Source organism: Camelus bactrianus, chromosome 3, assembly GCF_048773025.1.
Source record: "Camelus bactrianus isolate YW-2024 breed Bactrian camel chromosome 3, ASM4877302v1, whole genome shotgun sequence".
Lineage (NCBI taxonomy): Eukaryota > Metazoa > Chordata > Mammalia > Artiodactyla > Camelidae > Camelus > Camelus bactrianus.
Window position 1 is genome coordinate 67,578,646 of NC_133541.1, and position 25,755 is coordinate 67,604,400.

The window sequence follows — 25,755 nt, forward strand, 5'->3', positions numbered from 1 at the left end:
TTATTTTATAGAACTTGCTTTGATTTCTTCCTTCTTTCTATATGATTTAAATGAGCACTGAAGAGGTTCAGTTAGCCCAGAGAGCAATAATTTATACCTCAGAGATGGCCTTTCAGTATAGAAAATACAGTATTTATGAGAAGCCCAAGTAGTGTGGTTCACATCTCTATTCTTTTATCAGGTTTAACATTAAAATATCTATTTCATATTAGATTTAAATGGATGAATTTTCTGGAGCATATATTTTCTTCTATACTATATTTGTACAAGACTAGCAATCTTTTATAAAAGTTGCCAAAGGTTTATGTCAATAGCTGAAAATTGTCCCTCCATCTGTTATCTACAGTGTGTTGGGGCTGGAAGATAAAACTGTGGTACAGACTTAAAAAAAAAAAAAAAGACTTGGCAGAAATAGGTAATTTGTATGTGGTAGTAGTAGATCTTTATAAGAGAAGGCACACACTATCTTTTTTGGTTTTAATTTTCTATGTTACAAAATAAAAATTGTGTTTTTTATAATATTGTGGAATATATAAAAACCATGACAAGTTTTATAACTTATATAGATTAGTTTTTAGAGCTTCTGACAGTGACAAACCATTGTTTGCCCTTGGGGCTTTAGAACATACACCTTATCATGTCTTTCCTCCTCTTCCCTGCCCAACCTCCATGCAGTTTTTCTTAGAGTTAAAAGAGACCATCAAAAGGCATCTCCAGGGGCTTATTCCTACATTTCCTGAGTCTCACTGTATTATTATAGCACAGGTTCTATGTACCCTTTAGTACAGACATACTAAATCAGTTCACCCACAATCCACTGCTGTCCTCTGTGTCAAAAATCAAGGGAAGATCAAATAACAGCCATCAACAATCTTAAACTGTTCTTGAAAAGTGCAACCTTGAAGACTATATGAAATGAATATATTTTAAAACGAACTGGAAGGAAGTGTGCAGCTTAAGAAAAAATAGAGCAGATATAAGTGTTTCTAATGGCTTTAGGAAATAATCTAACTGATATAAAATCAGTGCAATTTAGAAAAGGAGTCATTCCACATATAAGGTGCTAATGAATACTACTTTTTTATTAGTGCTAATTTACTTTTTGATTGCAATATAAATACTTGTTTTTATCCACTAAAATTAACCAGTATTAATTCTAGATGATGTAATTTCAAGCCAAGTGGCTTCATTCATTTCAAACTTTTAAAAATATCACCTTTCTTTTTAGCCAAACAGCAGTATTTCTTCCAATATGGCCAGGCAGAATAAAAAGAAAGAAGTCCAAGATTAAATATTAGCCAGAAGTTTTTTGAACCTACATGAAGTCATTGGCAAAGAATATATATGTATATATGTATGTAAACATATAGATACACTCACACATAGATATGATATAAATTAATACACATTATACCTGAGTTGCTTAAAGATGATTAAATTTCACTTTTTTCCTTAGGACTTTGTCAAGAAATAGAGGAAATATCAATGTTGAAAAGGAAATTGAGGTTAGAAAGAATTGATGCCTACAGTTTTTTTCCTCTTCTGCCTTAGAAGGACACTTAGAGGCTGTATGTGCATGAAATATTAATTGAAATATTGACTCAAGAGATGCTCCTAAAAAGCATTCTCCTGAAATTAAAATCCTGGTTTTTTTTTGTATAAATGAGTTCATTATATGTTTTGATGAATTCTAAACATATTAGAAACAATTTGATACCTTATGTTTTCAAGGTTTTTCTGTAGTACTAATATAAAATACAATGTAAGTATTTTAAAATAAATTATTTTCTCAGCAGTAATGCACCCAAGTTATTTTCATAGTTTAGTACTTTCAGGAAAAAAACGGTTAAATGTCAGTAGTTCACTTCACCTACAAACCAAAGTGTATTGATAGACTTTATTCTGATTGGTAGTGGGTACTGATAGTTTTCAGCAAGTACAAGACAAAACAATCAATGTTAAAACACTCTTGATGTTTTCAGAGCATCTGCTTATATATACTGAAAGAATCATAACATATTTGAGGAGGAAGCAAATCCCACTTCCGGTGTGGAAGCCATGACGATCACATGTGGTTGTTTTAATTATTTCTTAGATTTAGTTGCCATTCCTGACTTTGCATCTGGAGCCATGGAAAACTGGGGCCTCATCACATATAGAGAGACGTCACTTCTCTTTGATCCCAAGACCTCTTCCACTTCTGATAAACTGTGGATCACCGAAGTCATAGCCCATGAACTAGCACACCAGGTACCTGGCCCTTGTGACATTCTCTTAGGATCAGTTCAAAAGAGCAGTATACAAAACACCACCAACTCTTCTCAAACAATATAAAAATCATGTCATTTTACTTCTAGAGGGGACTTCAGGTGTTATTCAAACCAAACACAATACGTCAAGTAGCGGAATGTTCAATCTCTAGACTAGGGGTCTCATACAGGAATTTTATCACTCGTGGCCACTATATCTTCTAAAACCTTTCAAGCAAAAACCTCCAAATGTCTTTTAGTAAAGAAAGGTGAAGACTATGCAGATACATAGAGCACAGAACTGGCAATGCTACAAATAGAGATTTCTATTAAAAAATTTTCCCCCTTTACTCCCTAACACTGTGACATTCCAATCTAGGGCAAAATCAGTCTCCCTTCAATTGGAACCTGTGATTATCTGGCCATAATGAAGTCCTTCAAGTCCATGTCCTCATGGGACTGCTGACCCTGGACACATTACCTAACTCTCTAAACTTCAGTGTCCTCATCTATAAAACAAAGTTCATAATAATTCCTGCTTCTTGAAACTGTTGTGAGGATTTCAGATAAGTGTCTGTGCCTGTCATATAGCAGGCACTCAGCTATCAGTGATGACAACAGTGACCACTACCGCTGCTCCCATTTCTTTCTTGCAGAATAAGATTTCCAAGGTCCGTTTATCAACACTCTATTACATACAAATACAAAATAGTAAAACTAGCTCTAGAGATATCAGAAACTCCATTTCATTGCTGAAAACTTAAAAATTCACGCAGTGAATGATTAAAGGCAGTGGAAATTCTTTTTTACCAGGTAGACAGATATCATTCCATTGTAGAAGCTGGTAAAATCTCTTATTTTTAAATTTTTAACTTTATCCTTTATCATGATCATAATAGTAAGAAGTTTGTTTATTTGTCTGTTTGTTTGCTTTTGTTTTTTGTTTTTTAAGCAGTGAGCCAAGTAGCCAATTACATAGGAGCCATGCTCAGCACTGTGCTTTGGGAACACATGGACTGCTTCTTCTGGTTTAGCATCTCCCCACTGGCCCATCTTAGGGGTTTTAATCATTAGTCACTGGAAGCTCTAAAGCACTTAACTGAGTTTGGGGATTCCTAATCTTTCTACCTGATGTTTGTAGGGAAATAATCAGAGAGCTCTACCTTTGAGGTCCCATGCTCCCTTAAGGCCTTCCAATAATAGTTTCTTTTTCATGGAGATGCAGAGCCCAGGGCTGAAGCAGCTGGCCACATTGGGATTTTTGCCTTGACTGTTTTGTCTCCCCATTGATCTCCATATGACCACAACACTCCAATACATTAAACCTTGGCAAAGCCTCTCAATGCCTGTGTGAGTCAAGGATCCATAGCATGGCAAACAAGGCCCCCATAACATGGCCTCCCTCCAGCCCTCCAGCCTCATCTGTGACCAGCACCTTAAGTTTTAGCCACGCCAGACTACCTGCCATTTCCTGAACGGGCCAGGTTGTGTCGCTCAGCGCTGCTTTTGCTCCTGCTACCTGATCTGCGTGGAATGCGCGCCACTTCCAACATTCCTGAGGACCACTTGCAAGATGCAGGAAATAAATCATTTCTTAGTTGTCTCACACACTCTCCCAGAGGACTGATTTTTTTTCCTCCTGGAATCCACTCTGTCCCTTGTATGGACATAGACCATATGCCAATAACACTTCAGTGCACGCGTATGTTTACTGGTCGACTTCCGTCATCTGTATTGAGGACACAGTGGCTGTATTCCATACATTGTTTTATTTTTAACATGTGGCATAATGCCAAGGACATGATAGATTCTCAATAGATATTTATTGAATGAATGAATAGATTACTCTTACTGACTGGCAAGATGACCATAATCATCTCGACCTGTACTTTTTATATTTATCACTTTTCAAATTGTGGAAACATCTCCCATCCCTTCTCACAGATGCCCTTTGGCAGATGCCCACTTGCAAAATGATCCATGGGTTGTAAGAAAAGGAATAGAGCTGGAATAGTTTCTAAAAACTACAAATCTAGTGTTTTCTGTTCTATAACTGTAACAAGGCTCCTGTGAATCTTAGCGTCTTATTGTTTAAGTTTCCAGTCCTTCTGGAGACTGCAATCCTAAAATAGATAAACTCAATGCACAGTAATAGGACACAGGCCAAAAAAAATAGATAAAATATAAAAGAACATGAAAAAATAGTGATATTTAAAACATGTTACAGATCAAATTTAGGTCAAGGGTAAATTTCTATTTAGATTACCTTTTTGCATCCTCTTAACTTTATTTATATATATTTAAAATATCAGATTTTCTTCACTTTAGTAGCCAGGTTAATCCCTATTGGGCCAGAGGTCAACAGCTAAATTTGCTCATCAGAAATATTATGTAACAAATTGAGAGTCCGAAATGAATTCTTATGATTCTTTTAAGTAACTGCTACTTTATATAAAAACATGACTTCACCAAGAATATTTTAGCTTATATTTCTCCTTGGACCATCACCATTAGTCAATAACAAGGTGAGATTATACTTAACATACAAAAAAGAAAAACTACCCCACAACATGTTTCATTTTCTTCCTTAATGCTAAATCTAATAGCAAGTAAATATTGGGAGGATATAATAGAAATTAGGGAGTTAGAGACAATATGCCGCAAAAGAAAGAAAAGTGAAGCACGCATAAATGTGGCAGTGAGAAGGGGAGGCAGGGAAATCAGTAGAAGGAGGTTGTGCAGAGAGCAAAGTGTGGCAAAGATAGAGGAGAGGCCTTTACTACTAAAAGAAAGAAGTTAGCCCCTATTTTTTGCTACAGTCAATAATTGTTCATATTTGTTTAACTTCTAATGACATGGGGTTTTTACCTCCTAGTGGTTTGGCAACCTGGTTACAATGGAATGGTGGAATGATATTTGGCTCAATGAGGGTTTTGCAACCTACATGGAACTTATCTCTGTTAACGCTACTTATCCAGAGCTACAATTTGTAAGTCATAATTTTGCGTACATACCATATGCCCTAAGAGATCGTGAATTTACTATGAAAATTTGTAGTGAATGCCGAAGAGAAAGCAATACAGCATTGTGATTTTTAATCTGTAGTGTTTTGTTTGGTGTTCAAAATAGACAGTATTAGTTTGCTAGGGCTGCCATGACAAAATACCATGGACTGGGTGGCTGAAACAACAGAAATTTGTCTTCCCACAGTTCTGAAGGCCAGAAGTCTGAAATCAAGGTGTCAGCAGGTTTGGTTTCTTCTGAGGCCTCTCTCCTTGGCTTACAGATGGCTGCCTTCTCACTGTGCATTCACACGGTCTTTTCTGGTGTCCGTATTTTAAAATTTCCTCTTATGATAGTCACGTTGGATTATGGCCCACTCTAATGGCCTCATTTTAACTCAGTCCCCTCTGTAAGGCCCTACCTCCACATATAGTCTGGGGGCTAGGACTTCAGCATATGAATGGGGTTGGGGTGGCACAATTCAGCCCATAACACAGATCGTAGATCTGGACAAGGATTGGTGATTTTAGAGAACACTCAACATAAATCCTTCACCCAAAAGCTTGTGGACAGAGAGTGCAAATAGCACAAATATACAGCTGTGTACGTGGGGTGAGAGGGGAGAATATCACTGCCCACACATGATGATACAGGACAAGACAATGCCCATGGCTGCAGATCCCCTAAAGACTTCCTGACATGTGACCTGAATCAAGCAGGACTGGAGGCACACTCCTCTAGAATTTCCAAAGGGCCAGTTCACTTCTGCAAAATGTGTGAAAAGATTTTTTCAAACGTGTCTTACTTTTATAGGCCTAAGGGGGTCTGAACACCACATATCAAGGTAGTTAGTAATGGATAATTAGCTCTTTGGGGTAGACATTTGGTCCAGTACAGTATGAACAGCATCAGTGTCTTCTTATTTGCTACCTAATCCCAAAGCTTCATACACTTTCACTTGTAAAATGCATATAATGCATCTCCCTTGCAGAGTATTGAAAGGATTACAGATGAGGGATGTAAGATTCAGGCACAGAGCACGTGTTCACTGAATGGGAGCTTTATCTTTATTTCTGTATCCAAAAGTTTGGTACATGGTAAACATTCAGGCAGTGTCTGAAGGAATACTGAATTTGTGCCTTTATGAATAGAAAATTGGGTTAAAGGGGACTATATAAGGGGGAAAAAACATCTTGCAAGAAATATTGATTGAATACTTACTTCTGAGAATATCTTGCTAAACCTAACTGGTTTCCTATTGCTTTGAGAGTGTCAAATTGAAATTGAAAAAAATTTCTTCCCTGTTTAGGATGATGACTTCATGAACACGTGTTTTGAAGTAATTAAAAAAGATTCATTAAATTCATCCCATCCTATCTCCAATCAAGCAGAAACTCCTACTCAAATACAGGAAATGTTTGATGCCGTTTCCTATAAGAAGGTAGTAAATGCCATGGGCTAGTGAAAGCTCTGCTTTCAGAATAAATATAATGAGGCCAACACATCAACAGTTTAAGTTGTTGGTGCCACGTTACTGTTACCTGTGGTACTGTTAATTTTATTTGCTGTTCATTTATCAGAAGTTACACATAAAGTTTAAGCTTCCTTTAAATTTTTCTTTTATCTTCTTTTTCTTTGGGTTTTTTATTTGTTTGTTTGTTTTTTAGGGAGCTTGTATTTTGAATATGCTCAAGGATTTTCTGAGTGAGGGGAAATTCAAGACAGGAATTATTCACTACTTAAAGAAGTTCAGCTATAGAAATGCTAAGAACGATGATCTGTGGAACAGTCTGTCAAATGTAAGTGCTATGTTGGGTTACAGCAGACTGCTGTTAAACCTAAAAAGTGACAGGTTACTTATGAAGGTTTGTAAATAGTCATATTGTCAGTCAACAAACATTTGTTCCCTTTGCCATACTGCCAAGGTTAAGAAGGCAGCACCTCTCTTTCCTCTGGCACCATACTAAACCAAGATGCCACACTGGCCTAGCCCCAAGGGTTCAATATTTGACCTCCTTCCCATTGTTTCCTTTCTACAGTTAACCCTACACTTTTGTCTTTTTTCCAAAATCTTTCATAAGTTTAAAATTCCTACTTATAACACCCAATCTTCTCTGCCCAAATTTAAGGTTGAAGAACTCTCCTTGCTCAGCTTTATTTCCCAACTTGTACTCTTCCTCATAGAAGGAAATCCTGCCTAACCTCTGTCATCATGCCTTTGTTTCTAGTGCCCTTGATACCTGAAATGCTCTTCCTTCTTTCCAAAAATTCAGATACTATCCACCTTTTGAGAGCTCTCTGACATTTCACTTCCTCCTTGCAGACTGCTCCAGTCCTCATTCATTTACCTTTCTGCTAAACACCTAAAGTGCGTTTGTGAATGTTTAACACAATGACATTCTGTTTAATTGGTTTCTATTGGTTCAATAATAACAATGATAATAATCAGAATAAAATTTGCTTGAGTGGAAGAATCATGTCAGGCCCCTAGCATTCTGGTGCCCCTGTAATCATGATTAAGAAACAATTAATCGTTGATTAAAGAACATACGGTCTCTGTCACTGGAATTCACTACAGGCGAGACAAAGCAGGAAACATGCAGTCGACTCAGGTGATTCCAATAATCACTGCAGTATTCTTAGATTTTCAGCTGCAAGGACAATACTCTTCCAGGAGTACTGAGCTGGCAGAGCTTGTGCCTGCAGGTCGAAGAACCCCAAGCCATTGTAGACAGAAGAGATCCTCTCCTCTGTATAAGCACTTATGTCCCACGGACAATAATAAATTTTTCATTTTTCAATATTTGTATAGCACTTCACACTTTAAAAAGAAATGTGTATTACCTCACTTGAGTTTTTCCATGCCCTTATAAAGTCTAGACCCTCAAAGTTTAATTTATGTGTGAATTTTGTGGTCAAAGAAACAAATACAAGTAATTACAAATTTTTTCAAAGTAGCTCAAATCTTTTGCTCACATCTCTTGAAAATGATAAAAGAGTTCAAAATACACTATCTTTAATCATTCTTATAAAAATGCTCCTTATCCACTTCCATCATCTCCTGTAGGAGATCCAGATGCTCTCTCTCCACAATCCCCCCTAAGGTTCTCAACAAGCCTCTCCCATCCCTCTCCTTCTCCCTCTCCTTTGCTGTGATGTGTTTGTGTGTGTACACGTATGTAGATATCAACCTAGACTTTCTTTAACAAGGAGGAATCTGTCTTTGGTGTACGTAGTGGGTGAAAAGGGGATTAAGGGAGAAATCTGGCCAATAATTACAGAATTCTTTTAGGCCAGCTGTGAACACTCTCACATTAATTGTTGTCACATTATGCTTATAACTGTCTCAAGAAGGTAAGGTAGGCATTCTTATCCCATTTTTACAGATGAGGAAAACTAATGCTATGGGAGGGATTTGCTCAAGATCATGTATCAAGTGAGTGATGGAGTCATTACTTAAAAATCTGTCTTCGGATTCTAAATCCCGTATTTATTCTTTCAATTACATCATGACTTCTTCCTAGTTATCAGGGAATTGTCCCATCTAACCCTTCCCTGAAGGTCCTAAATTCTAGTTGACCTCCTTCTGATGCCAAATGAAAGTGTGGTGTGAAAACAATAAATTCCTGAGAATACCTGACTCAACATTGTGTCACAAAACATCAACTGTACAGATAAAACAAAAAAGAATAGCTTCTGTGTTTTTTCCCCACAAATTGCTATGCTCTAGATGAATTAAATTGTGACATATCTGTGCTAATAAATGTCTGCATCCATGTCTGATATGCATGTTCAGCCAAATATCAGGGCCCAAATGGCAGTGTTCTTTTATTCTTGTTTTATAGAGTTGTTTAGAAAGTGATTTTACGTCTGGTGGATTTTGTTATTCCGATTCCAAGACAACAAGCAACACAGTAAGTAGAAAGAGACTTGTAGAGCAGAGGAGATCTGGTCCATCACCTGACCCAATGGAAGTTGTGTCAAGCAGCCCAAGTCTCGCTTGAAATAACTGGAGAGAAAGAGAGATTCCACAGCTGACTGCAAGGAGAATGCTCAGGCCGTTTTGGCAGAGGGGTGATGCCGTTACTACTATATTTTTGTTGTTCTAATTCTACTTTCCCACAATCCCACTGCTGGCTGAAAATAACTCAGCTCAAAATTCCTCTGAGTGGTTACTGCTGCGCTGGCATCCTCTGGGCTCCAAAAAATGCCAAACAAAATATGTTGTTAGGTTTGGAAATAGAGTGAGTGGCTTTATTGAGGGTCCATCTTTGAGTTTACTTCTGGGAAGTTTTGGAGTATTTTAGGAGAGAGAAAATAAAGTCATCATGGGGGGAAAAAGAGGCAAGCTTTTTAAAAAGTGTCATGGTCATCTTATAAATTATGGCTTCTAAAGGAAGATTCAGCATCGCCCAGAAGCTAGGAAGCTAGAGGTTCTGTTCTCTGTTCAGTATATCTCTATTGCTATAATATTGTTCTGGTAGATTTTTAAAAGCTTCTCTAAAGAGAGACATTCCTCTCCTAAGCCATTTCTCTGGATTCCATCGTTATTAAAATGGAGAGGAGGGTTTTTTCCTGCTTTTTTGTTTTGAAAGGGAGCAGGAGGGAGGCTCCAATCTCAAGCCCTTCCTCCTGGCCTTTCCTGCCATGTGTTAACCCTTTAGCTCCCACATATATCCCTCCTTCAGGGGACTGGCAGGGAGCAGCCCTGGAGTGGGCAGCCCTGGTCCAGTGTCCATATGGCTCTGCCCTGAGATTGCAGCTGGAGTCCTCACTTCCTCCCCAAGCCACCTTTCTGGTATCCAAGAAGGTCAAAGTTTCCAAGCTCTCTCTGGTTTCTCTCCTCTGTCTTGAGTTACTCAAGTCACTTGTCATTTCAGCTCACCTTCCTGGGGGAAAATGTGGAGATCAAAGAGATGATGACTACGTGGACTCTGCAGAAAGGAATCCCCCTCGTGGTGGTTAAACAAGAAGGGCGCTCACTCAGACTGCGGCAGGAGCGCTTCCTGAACGGGGTTTTTAGAGAGGACCCTGAATGGGGGCCCCTGCAGGAAAGGTCGCTACTTTTCTTCTGTTGGTCTCGTTTATCTCTTTTCAGTTTGGTTGTTACTACATTAGCTTTCTTTCAGCTTCTCTGGCATTTTATGGGATGCTATTTCTACACAGGAATCGAAAGCCTAAACTAGCCTTGACAACAGCCTTAAAGAACTTCAGGCAGTTCAGACCGCATTGTTCAGCGCCACATTCTTAGTAATTCCATGGCCCCCTTTAGAACCTCAGTTCTGATGCAGAAGGTCGTCAGTTATATTTCTATTATAATGTGCCTTGACTGTCTACCTGATTTCTGGGCCCTAATAAGTCATGTGACTGGCCGATACCTAGGAAGTGTTATGACAGCTGTACATCTTATCGGAACAGAAAAGACATTCTGTATGTGATAAATTGGATAATAAGACCTCTGGTTCCCTTTTGTTTTTCAGTAAGAGAATATAAATGTAATGTTTTAAAACGTATGACATTCTTGGTAATAGTAAAAGCAAATCCAATTAACTACTCTGTCGTGTTAACCAGCCTGTCCTGAGAAAATTTGTAAAAGGCTTTACTAAAACCAAGAAATACAACACCATCCACCCTCCTCTGATCTATTAGCCCTATCAATAAGATGAATGAGTTTAATTTGAAATGAAATAATTGAAGTGAATCTGTGCTGGCTCTTATGATTATTATCTTTTTCTAAGGATCTAGATTCTAATAACAATTCTAGCCAAGATCCATTCAGGAATCTCAGTCCACTAAGTCTTAATGATATCTATGTGTCTGTTTTTACCTTTTTGTGTAGATATTTCAATTGCTTTGTTAATTATCTGTACTCTGTAGGTTAGCTGGTAGATAATCCTTTCTGACCCTTTACTAGATCAAGTCTGTGATACTGTTTCTTTCACTGTTGTATATTTTTCTGAGGACTAATGGGCACACGTCCTTAGTTACTCTTCTTTCTCTTTTATACCTGTTGATGTTTTCAAGCATATGATTTTACCTGTGTACAGTTACTATAGCTAATATGGCTTGATGTGATAGAGGAAATGAGTTCTAGAAGCTGCTAGAAAGTTAGTAAGAAAAAAATAGCCAATTTCAGTTACTTATCATAATAGGGCCATTGAAAAGTAACTGAGGTCTTTTCCTCCAGTCTGCTCTGCTTTTCTGCCCTCTGGACTTGGCCGATGTGCAGATCCTGCTGCATTGCTGACCACTTACTCTCAGTCACTTAGCAGTTTGGGGGTTGAATGTAGGTAGCTTTGTTGACCAAAAGGATAAGTGGAAAATCATACTGGAGTAAGATCTCTACCTTTTAGGGCTTTTCCTACAGCTTTGGTTCAGTGATTTGAATTAATATCAGGCTGTCAGAATTTTTGAAAATGTGAAAGGAAGAGTGAATTTTTCCCAAATACTTAGAAGAAAACCAGCAGAACTTGTGGTGTGAGATTTGAACAGCAAATGGTACAGGTAATTATGACAGAGTTCAACTAGGTATATATTGCTGCTCCTTCATAATCATGGAAGAATTTTGCACACCCAAGGATCTGCTAGTCTTAGCCTATAAAGTTTATAAGACCATTGCAGGTGTGAAAGATGGGCTGCTAGGTGTCTTTTACAGCCTATCAGTCTGACAGTGTGAAAATTGAAATGGCCACTCATTTAATCTGTAACAGTTTTTACTTTTTAACACAGGTACCTTTGGCATATCCCATTGACCTACGCTACAAGTTCCTCTAATGAGATTCATAAACACTTTCTAAAATCAAAGACAGGTAATGAACTAATTAGTCAAGTAGGTGTTTTAATTCTGAAATTAAATATGTTCTGAGCTATTTCGAGGAAAGATACTGTAAGTAATCTAACGATGAAAAATATGTGTTTGAGGATGTTCTCATTTATCCATATATGTGTTACTAAAAGAAACCTTTAGCTAGAAAGGCTGAATTTTTTATTCAGTAGGAAGTTCTCTTGTGCTTTAGTGTCTAGAGACAGATTTTTATTTATATCAAGAAATGATGGTATCCTAGCTTAATGTCTTTAATACCTACTCGTTCAATGGATAAAAGCATACACTTTGGAATTGATTGGCCCTAGATTCAAATCCTCACTGTCCCCTATTAGCTGTAGGCCTTAAGAAAATTTCTTAGCTTCTCCTGAGCTTCAATTTTCTCATCTTATTTTGAATGGGGACTAAGCCTCATAGAGTTTTTGAGAGAATATGATAATGTTACTTTACCACCTAGTGTATCTGTTGTATTAAAATTACTTAATATAATTTCAATTTCTCCTCTAAACACTTCACTGAAATTTGAGAATGTTTCCATCATAATGTCGTGTTCAAACTGGAGTCCTTATTTCACCCAAAATAAGGACTGGACAAATGGATCACCTATTTACATATACATATTTCAATGAGCAGTAACAAAACCTTGAGACCAGGCTACCAGTAAATCAAGCCAAATTCCAGTTATACTCATTATCTGGCTTACTGGGCCCTTGCATGCCTCTTAGACCTGCATAGATTGCCTTTGAGGACAAATGCATCAGTCCTTTTCCTAGGAATTCATTTATTTATTAATTTAATAAGGCCATCATTCCCAAATAAGCCGTCCAGTGGACTATGAAAATATCATTGTGAGCCTTCCAAAACTTTGTTTTCCCACTGGTTTATTAGTAACAGTGTGGAGACTAACAGCTTTGGAGGTGTCACCGGTACGTATGTTGATAAGGAAACGCCTATGCCAATTTTCTCCTCCTAGACACTCTGGACTTACCTGAGACGACCAGTTGGGTGAAATTCAATGTGGACTCAAATGGCTACTACATCGTTCACTACGAGGGGCACGGATGGGACCAACTCATTACACTGCTGAATCAGAACCACACACTTCTCAGACCTAAGGACAGGATAGGTCTGATTCATGATGCGTTTCAGCTAGTAAGGTAGTGCAAAACTTCATCTGATTTCACAGGAAATGACTGATGCATAACCAGATACGCTAGATTTCAAACCAAACGTTCAGTGTTGACCATTCATATGACGTGGATATGAATGGAGGTCCAATACAGGCCACTAGACCGAAGCCTACCCACTGATAAGGTATTTTGACCTACACAGTGTTTAAAAATTTAATCCAACACTTTAAAGTGTGGGAAAATTTATGTAAAAATCCTGACTTCTGGAATCTCTTTAAAAATGAGAAAATTTGGCAACTGTGGGCCTTCATTCCCACAGGGCAACCGTATGCATGATTGCAGTGGGCAGATCCTCCTTTGGTCCAGGCCTGCTTGTACCAAAGTCCTAAATGGTACACATGAGGGCCCTGCTTCCCTCACTGAGGGTGGACCCTCCGGGTATTTAAACTTTTGACCTCAGATTTAAAATTTGTTTATACTAGTAGCTTGCTCTTTCACCAAATACCTATGTAATCTATTGGATAAAAGGTATAAATATGGTCATAACCTTTATAATTTCAAATTACTTTGCTCACATTAGAGAAATCAATATAAAATTGGTAGAGAAATGAAGGAAGAATTGACTGCTTATGTTTATTTGTCTTTAGATTTTCCTGAAAAGAAAAAGCGTTTTCTTTCCTTTTTTCCATTTATTATCAACAGAATAACATGTAGAATAAATCAGTTCACAAAGTCACCAACGGGGAAAAAAATTGGGGATCAGGTGGCATGTCATGCACTGCAAGCTTTTCCTACTCTGAGAATTACTGTAATGTACTCACTTTATTCACTGTGACATATTATTTCCTTTCAGTTGCTTATTTAGGTCAAATTAAGTAAAAGTAACCAGCATGACATCTCTCAGGCAAAGCTTCTCCATACAACAGAATTCTCCAGTTAGAAAAGTGAGAGGATTGAGAGCTTGATCCTCAGTCCCGACAGTCTCAGAAGGACATGGTAGCATAGCCATCCTACATCTGAAGGGATGCTTGAACATGAGCTGAGAAGTGGGCTACTGTTAGAGAGGGGGTTTGCCTGCTTAAAGGAGAAACTCTGAGCAGATTGGAAAGAAGGTAGATTAAAAATTTAAGAGTAGGAAGAATGAAGAATATTGACAACTCAGCAAATGAAAGCCATTCTTTCAAGTAGCTGCAAAGTGTTTTTTGCTATTTCTAGCCTATAAATATATGGGTAGTCTAAATTTAGCAGAAGGAACCCTACAGTTATTGATGCATCAGTGGAAAAGCAATCATCGTTTCTTCACTAGGTAGACAGGTTAATGAAGTTCCAAGTGCAAATTTTGGTTTAAAATAGACTAATTCAAGTACTACCTCTTCACTTATTATTTGACCTTTGGCAAGCTATTTAACCTTTTTAACGCCTAAATTTTCTAATCTTTAAAACTCCAGTAACAATAATGTCTATCATACAGAGTTGTTTTGAGAATTGCATCAGATCACGTAGATAAAGCACCAAGCGCAGTGCCAGCTCAATAAATGGCAGCTGTATTGTTTACAAGATCATGCATTGAATAGGAAGATGATGGGACAACATACAAAAATGGATTTCAAACAATGTGAAATTTGAAAAAAAGAAGAACATAAGCTTAGGTATTATTATGTTTACAACTACATAGAAAAAAAAAAAAAGAATCAGCTAAAGGTGAAAAAAAACAAAAACAGAAAGAAATATTCCAAGTGCTATTAGTGAACGTGTAGGGTAGCGAAATTATGAGTCTTTTGCCCTTATTCTTTATTTTCCAATTATTTTGTAGTTTGTTTATATTACTTCTATATTAAAAATATTTGTATGCGGAGACAATTTTAAAGTCTCATGATATGTCTCAATATTTTTACTTGCCACTCTTCCTCAGTGATTTCTATCTCTTCCTTCCCTGCTTTGTGAAATACCTATTTAAGAGTTAAAGGAAGGAATCAGTGATCACATTTACTTTGGAGATAAAATTTGACCCAGGAACGGATATTTATTTTAATTAGGGTTTCTTCCTTACTAAATATAACTTAAGACTTGGATCTCATCCAAGAGAGTGGAATTAAAACGGCAACCATAGTTTCCTTACAGAAAAAGCATTTGTTTCTTTTAGTCCAATAACATAAAAAGAAGCCTTGAATTGGTTCCTCAGGAATAAAGTTTATTTCACGAAGGTACCATTTAGCTGAAACTTACAAGTAAGTAGACATAGATTTTTTTTTTTCCTGTTGGGATGAAGTGTGTCCTTATATATAGGTTTGGACTTTAAGCTAAACAGATGTTTAGATAACATTTTGTGCATTGATTGAAGCAGAAGGCAGATGGTGAGGGGCTGGATTTTTATTAAACAATAACTATAAAAAGAGAAAAGGAGTCCCTCTTAAATGAACATTAAGATTAATTTTTTTAAAGTAGGTAAATATAAAAGTAAATAAAGGCATTTGTCTTGGTAAAAAATAAATTAAGCTGGACCAAAAAGGAAAACAGGATTCATATAAAGTGATTTTTACCTGTTAAACATTCTTTTTAAAGTTTTGACCCTAGGATGCAATACCTTAACTTCTCTCTGTTGCTGCTACTCTTAGCAGACTACATAGCATCTGAAAGAAAATATGTCACACTGAATGAAGTGAGTACTTTACAGTAATTCTTACAATAGGAAAAGCTTACAATGCATAATACAGCACCTGATCCTTAATATTTTTTTCTGTTGGTGACCCTGTGACCTGACTTACTCTACATGTTAGTCTGTGGATGATAAACAGGGAAAAGGGAAAAGAACACTTTGTCTTTCCAGGAAAGTCTAAAGAGGAATAAACATAAGCAGCCAATTCTCCCTTCATTTTCCTACCAATTTCATATTGATTTTCCCAGTGTGAACAGAGTAATGAATGGATTGTGCACTAGATTCAACATTTAAAATGGTAAAGGCTATGACTGTATTTATACTTACTGACTGCACCATATATTATGATACTTACCCGTGTGGGAAGGAAGAGTGACATTTTGTGGGTTTATGTTTAAAAAAAATACAGCAGACCACAGAATCATAGAACATATGGTCCAGCCCTCTGTCTTCAGATGAAATTTTTGAAAAATTTTCCGTAACTCTGTTTTAAAGCAGTATGTCATTATGATTGAGAAGAGTAAAGTCACAACAAAAGTTGGGTCTTTTTAATTTCAATTCTTTCTAGTTTCAGTTCCCTCTTTTTAGATAAGAATTTAAAATTGTAAAAACCCAAAGAGGGTAGACCATGACATTCATGAAAAATTCAACAGAGGAATCCTTTGTTCTGGAATCTGTTTCCATATCAAACTGTTAGGCTTAATCTGGGAGTTGGATCTGACAAGAATGGCTTATAGACGCTGCAGGGACACAGGTCCTCTCAGAAACATGTGTGAGACCCTCTTTACAAAAGTGACGGTAGGTTCCTTACTTCCTGTACAGAGGAGACCCTACCATTTTGGTGTTCAGAATAATAGTTTTGTTGTTTGTTCTTCTCATTAAAATATAATGTGGAGAAGGCATATCACTTTCAAATCTAAATATGTTCTTTAAAGAAAAAAAAGAAAATCCATGTTTTGTCTCAATCAGAATAATTGCTGCTTCTCTCTTAGGCTCCAGGAAGGACATCAAAACACAAAAGACATGGTAGCTGTCCTCAAAGTTCTAAATTCACTTGCAGGAACAATTTAAACCCACAAATTGAACATTTAGAGAATAATGACATAATATATGAAAACTTCAATATTATTTAGTGCTAAATATTAATATTAGCTAAAGTTTATTTCATTTACAAAGCTCTTACTTTTGCTAGGCATTTTTCTAAGCCCTTTACCTATATTAACTCACTTAATCTTTACAACAGTAGGATTAAAGTAGATACTATCATTATCCCCATTGTATAGAGGAGGCAACTAAATTATAGAAAGGCTAGGTAACTGGTCTGAGTCAGTGGCAGAGCTGGGATTTAAACTGAATGGTCTGGATATAATGAACTGCTTTTGATTTTGCTCTCTAGATCATATTTGTTTTAATATTTTAAATGTTAAGAATGGTAAGATATGCACAAAAAACCGACATTCGTTTTATACCTTAGCGCAGGAAGGTTGACCCTGGACAAAGCCCTTGACCTGACTCGCTATCTCCAACGTGAAACAAGCATCCCTGCCCTTCTCAAAGGTCTGGAATACCTAGAATTGTTTTACCACACCATAGACAGAAGGAATATTTCAGACATCACTGAAAACCTCAAGGTTTGTGTTTCTTTCAGAAAATTCAATAGGTAAGCACAGTGTCTGGAGGTTCAAGGAGACATGGTCTGTTTTGTGTGAACTCTTGGGGTTAAATCTTGGAGAATCTGAGGAAACTGGCTGTTAGCACAGTCAACGCCTTAGCACCTAATGGTTGGATGTCCCTTATTCCTTGTCATCACCATCCTAAGAGCTCAGTACCAGGATCATGAGCAAAACATCCTTCCTAAGGTGATTTTATCTTGCATCAATTGATATTTCCCTCTCAAGTAGGAAATCAAATCATATTTCTAATGGAGAAACTTTTCTGTTTCTTAAGTGTAGTGGGTGGAGGCCAGAAAAAGAGAAGCAAGATATAAAGATAAGTAGTTCAGTGTTTTGGGAAAAGTTTCTGCAGACAGTTTAGAGTTGAGCCCTTTAGATGGGTGAGTGAGAGCTCTGTTACAAACTAAATTTAGCCTCTCTGTAAACCATCCTGTGCTTTCTGCAGCATTACATTCTCCAGTATTTTAAGCCAGTGATTGACATGCAAAGCTGGAGCGATGAGGGCTCAGTCTGGGACAGAATGCTTCGTTCGGTTCTCTTGAAGCTGGCCTGTTACCTGAACCATACTCCTTGCATCCAGAAGGCAACTGAACTCTTCTCTCAGTGGGTGGAGTCCAGTGGAAAATTAAAGTAGGTCTAGACTTCTCTCCTATTCTTTGTTCTTTTCACTTTGATGTAAAAGTCTTTGATTATGCAAGACATTAGATCTAAAACCTTTTAGGAGGATAGGAAAAAAAACATGCTGGGAAATACATACCCTTGTTTCATGCTCCCATATAGTTAAGTGCTCAATAGATTTTGTGGGAAGTGAAGTTTATGTCCCTGTAGAGCAGAGACAATAAACATTAGCATGGTACCAGAAAGATAGAGCGGAAGGTGGGGGTGGGGGTGCCCAATCTCTAAGAGTAATGCCTTTTAAAGATAAGAAGCAGTGTGAAATGTACCTGCAGTTGAAACATCAGTGATCAGTAGATTAAACTCAAAAAATTAAATTAAATTAAATTAAATTAAAAAGTGGGGGACTTTTTAAAAAATGTGTTTACGTCCTCATTAACCAATAGCACACCACAGGCCAAGCCTTGGACCCAAGTCTCAACTTTGATAGGAAACTGATGACTTGGACCATCTGAAGGATGTATGTGCTGGCAAAATTGATTCTGGTGATTATCATGATTAGGAAGATGCCCAGTGATCAAACGGATTATGTTGCAGTTCAGTTTAGCAGCTACAACCTGTATATACTGACAGACCCCACTATGTCTTCAGTGTAAGCCTTGATTTCTGTCCAATACATCATTTTATAGTGTTACTGCTAAAACTCTGACTCTGGAGTTGGCTGTTTTGAGAAATCAAATCTGTATGTGAATTAAGGAAAATTCATTTTTTAAAATAGAAAAAAAAGTACAACTTTAGTCCCATGTAAAGTAATGGTGTCCATTTTCCCTCTGCCAAATTGTTGTGCAATGCTATAATAATTTCTTGTAACATAACTAAATCTCTGTGAGCTTTTTGAAATCATTCCTTGACCTCTTCTTTAAAAATAAAAATAATTCCAGTTTTCTTCTTTTTTGGACTTTTCCACTCTTTGGGATTTTAGCCTAAAATCAGTTTCAGGGAAAAAATATCTTTTAGCTATATTTTTCCCTTCTTTTTTGTTCATGTTAGAATGAATTGTATAGGTGAGGCTAAAATATAAACATCCTGCTGCCCTGTAACACAATAGAATATTATTCTGCTTTATGCTAGCTAGCCACAAGAGGGATGATCACACACGCAGTAACCCTTGTCCAGTAGATATGACGGTTCAGCATGTTGAATAAGATGCTATGCCTATGAAAAAGTTCTGGGTAGATCTCATTTATGTTTATAATCAAGAATACATAACTAAATATTGTAGTTTTTTTCCCTAAACTTCAAGACCACTAGTGTTAATCTTAATGAAGAATTTCCTTTCATAGATGAATTGATTAATTAATTCATTCATGAATTCAAAATATAATGCTTCACATGTCACCTATGTGCCAGGCACTGCTATTGGTGCTAAGGATAAAGCAGTGAGCAAAACAGCTATGTGTCCTACCTTCAAGGAACTGACAGTTTATTTGTTACCAGTTTTCATCTATTTGTACAGTAAAATACACTAATATCAAAATGATATGGATTATGTTTTAATTACTTTATTTTTGTTTTATGATTCAAAGGCACTTGGGATATTTAAGTATACATAGTACAGTGGAAACAGGACAACTTTAGAATCATAGGTTTAAATCCTGTCTATGATAAGGCTAGTAAGTCACCTTGGTGCAAGTTACTTAACCTTTCTGAGCTTTATTTCCAATTTTTAAAAAGTAGGATAATTTTCCTATCTCCCTGGGCAGCTTTGACAGTTCAATAAGCTGTGCGATCCCTACCATATGGCCACTGTATGATACATGCAAATGTCCTGTCCCATCCCCACCTCTCTGAGTTGTGGTTTTTCCAAGCCATCAATATGAATTTCGGTTTATTATTGATCTAACGACATTTGGGATTAAAAATCATGACCAAATTAGAATCAAAACTAGTTAATATCCTACAGGACAATAAAACCCCAAAAGCATGATGTCTTCTTTAGGTGGACAGAAAATAATAATACTGCATCTTAACAGTTTTATAGAATTACAAAATGACTGAACTCTAAACAACTGTGCTAAATTATAATTCTTCAGACCTAGAGAGTCAGGCCTGCTACAGCACACTCTTAATGTGACATTAAAGCAGCAACCAATAATCTTTTCCTTTAATATAGCATCAATATAGACTATTTAATGACAGAATTCTGTATAGACCAGTGCTTTTACATTTCAGAAATCATCTCTTTTGTTTATTGATTCCACTCACTTTCTATTTTCATCTCCAAGTAGGTATATTTTTATGTTTATTATCCTTGTGAACATTTTGTCATCATTAAGGGAAAAAAGTGCAAATAATTTGAAAAGTAAAATCACATATAATATTTTTATAAAAATTTTCCAGAAGAAAAGTTTTAATATGCTAGGCACTGGAAATAACTCAGGAGGATTCTGTTATAGCAATTTAAAATCATAAGAAAAAAGGGGCTTTCCTTTCATAGAGTTTTTTTCTTTACTATTGTGCTTAATATTACAGTATCTCCGCAGATGTTTTAAAGATTGTGTATTCCGTGGGCGCTCAAACAACAGCAGGATGGAATTACCTTTTAGAGCAATATGGACTGTCATTGTCAGCTGCTGAAAAAAACAAAATTCTGTATGCATTGTCGACCAGCAAACATCAGGAAAAGTTAATGAAGTAAGTGAATTTAACTAAATTGTTTAAAGTAAACTTACACATATTAAGAGAAGTTACTAAAATTTCAACCACCAATTACAAAGACATATGAAAATGATTGAAATAGAATTTGAACCACTTTGACTTTACTTCCAGCAATATATATGACCGAATACAAACAGAGCAAACAAACAGATGCTCCTTAGTTATTAGTCATATGATTGATACTAGACAGCGATGTTTTACTTTCAGAACCTTGGAGGAAAATTATTGTAAAAAATACGTTCTTATGTATAAGATGCTAATCAAAGTTTTTTGAAATAGTGAATGAATAAAATTACTGCTAGAAAATAGTAAAAGTTTAACTGGAGCATTAAAAATGTTAGCCAGTAGAGAGTTTACTACTGTTTTTGGTACATTATACTTTTATCATGCCTCTTTTTCTCTGATTCTTTGAATATACTGGTAGCCTGACTTAATTTCTATTATATAACACATACCATGAAAAATAAAGTGGTTTTTATTTCTTCAGATTAATTGAACTAGGAATGGAAGGCAAGGTTATCAAGACACAGGATTTGGCAGCTCTTCTTCATGCAATTGCCAGAAATCCAAAGGGGCAGCAATTAGCCTGGAATTTTGTAAAAGAAAATTGGACCCATCTCCTAAAAAAGTTGGTATCATTTACATCCAGTGTGTGTTCCTTCACCCAGGTATCTCCGTTGCCTGAAACCAAGCGTACTCAAATGGCCCCTAAAGCATATAAATGATACAAATTTTACTCATGTGGTTAAATGAAATCTGTCCATTTTAAAACTCACTAGCCCAAATTACCCTGTCCAGGTGTAAGGGAGAGGAGTGAGAGGAAGGGAATGGTGAACAGATTTCTCTCACTCAGCCCAGGCAATGAAGAATTGCTGGGAACAAGTAAGGGTTGAATTAAACCCAGTCATCAGCCCCATGCCCTTACCCTCTCTGGCTCTCTCTCCAGCCCAGAAGAATCCGATGAAGCCATATAAAGGGTATCAAACATGTCTAGCTTACTTTGTTGATGCAGTTTTTTCCCACAGAATTTGGATGAGAGCTACTCCCCAGTTGCCTTGAGGAGGTGGCACAGTGGAGAGCTTGAAGTAGGTAAAAGAAATCGGAAGTGCTTTGGGAGCAACCCTTCAAAACTGGACTAGTTATGAATCTGTTCTGGGGTTTCAACTCTTGGAAGAACCAGAGCTTACTCCACTATGCTCCTGGACCTAAAGCAGCCCCAGAAAAACCAATAACGATTAGATTTCATTGGAATATACAGGGTGACATTGCTTTCTCTCACAACAAACCCCCCGCTAAGGTGCTCAGCCATTCCTCATTCAAATCCAAAATGTCACTTATGAGCTACTTGGAAAACACCCTGAATGAGAATGAGAGAGCTGGGCAGTTTGCTCTGTTTTTCTTAGTGTCAGCTAGCATCTCTGATGTCAGTCATCCTCAGTTCCTCTTCCCTCTCATTTCTCAGCTAAAAAGGACTGAGAATCCTCACAGAAAGCTTTGTGTAAGCAAAAAGCACCTTTCCACCCCTTCCCCAGACCTTAAAGGGGTCAACATTCACATGACCATTAAACAGTTAGAAACTGCTTTTTTTTTTTTTTAATGTCTTTTCTTAAAGACCCTACTGGAATCATTGGTTGGGTTATTTGCATGACTATCTGTTTCCTTCTGAAAGGATCAGACTTTTCTGCAATGCTGTAGATTTATTTTGTAACTGGAAATTATCCTCCTGCCCAACCATGTACAGAGCCCAGACTTAGGACCATTTCTGTGATGTATTTGTGCTCTGCTTTTCAACAGGAATCCCTTTGATCAGTGGTACAAATTCTGTATAAGACATGGGTGAAAGATGCTGTCTTTGGCTTTGAATGAGAATTCAACCAACAATGCCCCAATAAATAGTGTTTAAACACAGTGGTGTCCAAAATGAGATGAAGAAGAATGCAAGACAATACCTGAGAGTTCAAGAAGAAAATATTACTACATATGCTATTTCTTATCTTATGCTGTCATTTTCTTTTTTACCTTTAACATAGTACATGCATATAATTTATAAATAAAAAGTATGTATATTAGGAAATTCTTGGTCAAAAAATCTTTATTGATGGGTTGCATAACCAAAAATGTAGAGAATGCTGCTTTAAATATAAACTGAAATTTAAACATAAACATTCCTGAATAAGCTGGCCATATTTCCTAAAAAAGCTTTATCTACATTTTTATTTTATAATCAAATTTTATAAATTTCATAGCTTTCAGATTTTACTGGATAAATATGAGTTATTCTTATGGTAATTAATAGTATCCATTGTACTGAACATAGTTATAGCATGTATTATATAGTTATTAATGTTATTTGAATGTTATTTAAAATGTATGTAGTATGTTCTATAATAAACATAGGGCTGGCATTTCTATTACTTAGATCTGTGGGATTCCTTTTTATTTTCAGATTTGACTTGGGCTCATTTGCCCTAAGAATGATCATCTTTGGCACAACATCTCACTTTTCTTCCAAGGATGAGTTGCAAGAGGTTTGTGACTCTCTATTACTAACAATTTAAAAATAAAAGTTCAAATTGTAGAATTGAAAGTTAATTTAGATGTGATCTGAAGTTGTCATTTTATTAAGAGAAAATAAGTTGTTTGTTCAATGTCACATAACAAGTAAATGGAAGGGACAAGACTAAAACCTCTTAAAATACATGTGTTTATAGCATTCAAAATGAAAATTACACTTGAGAGATGAGTCCTTTTGTATTTTTTTTTATTGAAGTGTAGTCGATTTGCAATGTTGTGTCAATTTCTGGTGTACAGCTTTTGAATTATTTTGTTTCATATTGTATCATCACTTGAATGATTATATTGAAGTTTGAAAAAGCACTTAAAGGTCTTTTTAACAAAATTACTCTTGTTGGTAATTCTACTTACCTTTTTTTTTTTAAGCATTCTAGTGTTTTATATCCTTTTTCCACAATAAATCTTGAATTTATTTACCCTTCAAGCAAATTCAGAATTCTAGAACTTAGATCCCAGATCACTGCTTACTCAATCACTTGGCTCAGTCACTTAACTTCTTTACCCACAGTGTGCTCACTTGTCAGATTTGTCATTCCTATGTTATTTATCCATTGTTTGAAGATAAAGTGAAATAATAATTATGCCAAAAAAAGAAGTAGAAAATAACCTTTTAGAGGTTGGCAGGGAAATGTTTGCACCTGTGTTTGTATAATTTGCAAGCTGTTTTGAAACCCTTTAGAAGAGAAAGTGTTTTATGAACAATGCCAGTAATTCTTTTCTTGCTTATTTTTCAGGTGAAACTGTTCTTTGAATCTCTTAAGGACCAAGGAGTAGATCTGGAAATTTTTCAAATTGTTCTGGAAACCATATCCAAAAATATTAGGTGGCTGGAAAAGAATCTTTCCACCCTGAGAAACTGGCTACTGATTAGTATTTAGGTGATAATTGAATCAGCACATCAGATGCAGGCTGTGTCTGCATGAAGTGGGCAAAGCTCAAGTCAGAGTTCTAGAGAGTTTAACCAGAAAGAAACCTCAAGAAATCAGCCAGCACAGCTGACTGTGCTCAGCTATCGTCTGTAGCTGACAGATGTATGATGCTGGTGTAGGGGAAGGCCAGTTCAGTGGCCTATTTTAAAGTAAAATTAGATAGATAGATAGATAGATAGATAGATAGATAGATAGATAGATAGATAGATAGATAGATAGATAGATAGATAGGCAGGCAGGCAGGCAGATAAATGATAGATAAAGAGGTAGACATAGGTAGATAGATATAGCTGTAATAGTTTAGCCACAACACTGACTGTCCACATTGCCTCATATTATGCAGCTACTATTTTGTTTCTTTGATACTTTTAAAACCTTGCTTAGCATCCTGCAGTTTGCCCAACCAGGTTACCTCCAAGGAAACACAGCCAATCCATTAAAACAGTGTTTCTTTTGCATCCTTCCATCTCCTTATTCTCCCACACCCTCAGCTCAGCCTGAACAGTTTATTTAATTTTTACCATTCATGGAAAATCTGAATCAGATTACGAAGCATATGGATCAGGAAAATAGAGACTTTATCACCAAATCTCAGATTATTAGAAACTAAATGCCAGGATTTATCAAGGAAGCCAGGAAGGCCTCTTGGCTTGAGTCTCACATTCATGAAGAGCCTCTAAAATAGCCTTTTGAGATCACCTCCAAGTGAGGTAAAATATGTAGTCACAGAGGTACAGAGAAAGATGATACTGTACCACTTTAATCCCTACATTACGGCATTTTTAATAAATCTTTGACAGCTGCTGAATTAGATTGTACTATTGTGTATATTTGGGATTAAATCATGGATTAATGTAAATGTTTAAATGTATCATTATATTTGTAACCCACTTTTGGCATTTCTTTATATTTTTGAGGGAACTTCTTGATCTGTCAATTGCTTTTCTTGATGCTTCTCATAATTGTTTGAATAAGATATTTGAAACAAATAAAGAAAATACCACTTTAAATACAGTTCGTAAATTTAATAAATTCATGACCCTACATGTAAGTCGGTATAGAGTAAAAACAACTTCTAGAAAGATTTGAATCAATACACAGATGCTTGGCTTATCTGGGTTATTGAAGGAGGGTAGGGATGTCTGGGTGGGAGTAGGGTGGGAGGGTGTTGTCCAATCCATTTTAAAGTGAAGTCGTGAAGATCTTTAAACCTTTCTCTGTTGCCACAGTCAGAGACAGGATAGAGTTTGGATGGACCATGGGCAATTTACTTTCTTTTACCCTGAATGAATAAACAAGTTGTGAAAAGGTTATATACAAGACCATGAATAATAATGGAGTAAGCAGACACAATTTCTCCACGCCTCCCTGATTCCCTACAGAGG

At 36.5% G+C, this 25,755-nt stretch overlaps 1 protein-coding gene across 2 annotated transcripts in view; it reads left to right on the plus strand.

Annotated features, from left to right (window-relative positions):
* The window catches only part of ERAP2 (endoplasmic reticulum aminopeptidase 2), a 37,270-nt gene extending 11,886 nt beyond the window's left edge, over positions 1 to 25,384 (plus strand). Inside the window, exons 6-19 of one of the 2 annotated variants that reach the window (XM_010949540.3) lie at positions 2,096 to 2,250; positions 5,125 to 5,238; positions 6,562 to 6,693; positions 6,920 to 7,051; positions 9,098 to 9,166; positions 10,133 to 10,308; positions 11,982 to 12,061; positions 13,049 to 13,232; positions 17,336 to 17,492; positions 17,980 to 18,164; positions 20,682 to 20,843; positions 21,355 to 21,495; positions 23,314 to 23,395; positions 24,176 to 25,384. In XM_010949540.3, coding sequence (XP_010947842.2) covers positions 2,096 to 2,250; positions 5,125 to 5,238; positions 6,562 to 6,693; positions 6,920 to 7,051; positions 9,098 to 9,166; positions 10,133 to 10,308; positions 11,982 to 12,061; positions 13,049 to 13,232; positions 17,336 to 17,492; positions 17,980 to 18,164; positions 20,682 to 20,843; positions 21,355 to 21,495; positions 23,314 to 23,395; positions 24,176 to 24,319 — 1,913 coding nt within the window. In that variant the 3' untranslated portion in view covers positions 24,320 to 25,384. The remainder of the gene's footprint in view (positions 1 to 2,095; positions 2,251 to 5,124; positions 5,239 to 6,561; positions 6,694 to 6,919; positions 7,052 to 9,097; positions 9,167 to 10,132; positions 10,309 to 11,981; positions 12,062 to 13,048; positions 13,233 to 17,335; positions 17,493 to 17,979; positions 18,165 to 20,681; positions 20,844 to 21,354; positions 21,496 to 23,313; positions 23,396 to 24,175) is intronic. The other variant, XM_045512516.2, reaches the window with a different exon arrangement.
* Positions 25,385 to 25,755: the final 371 nt, after the last annotated feature.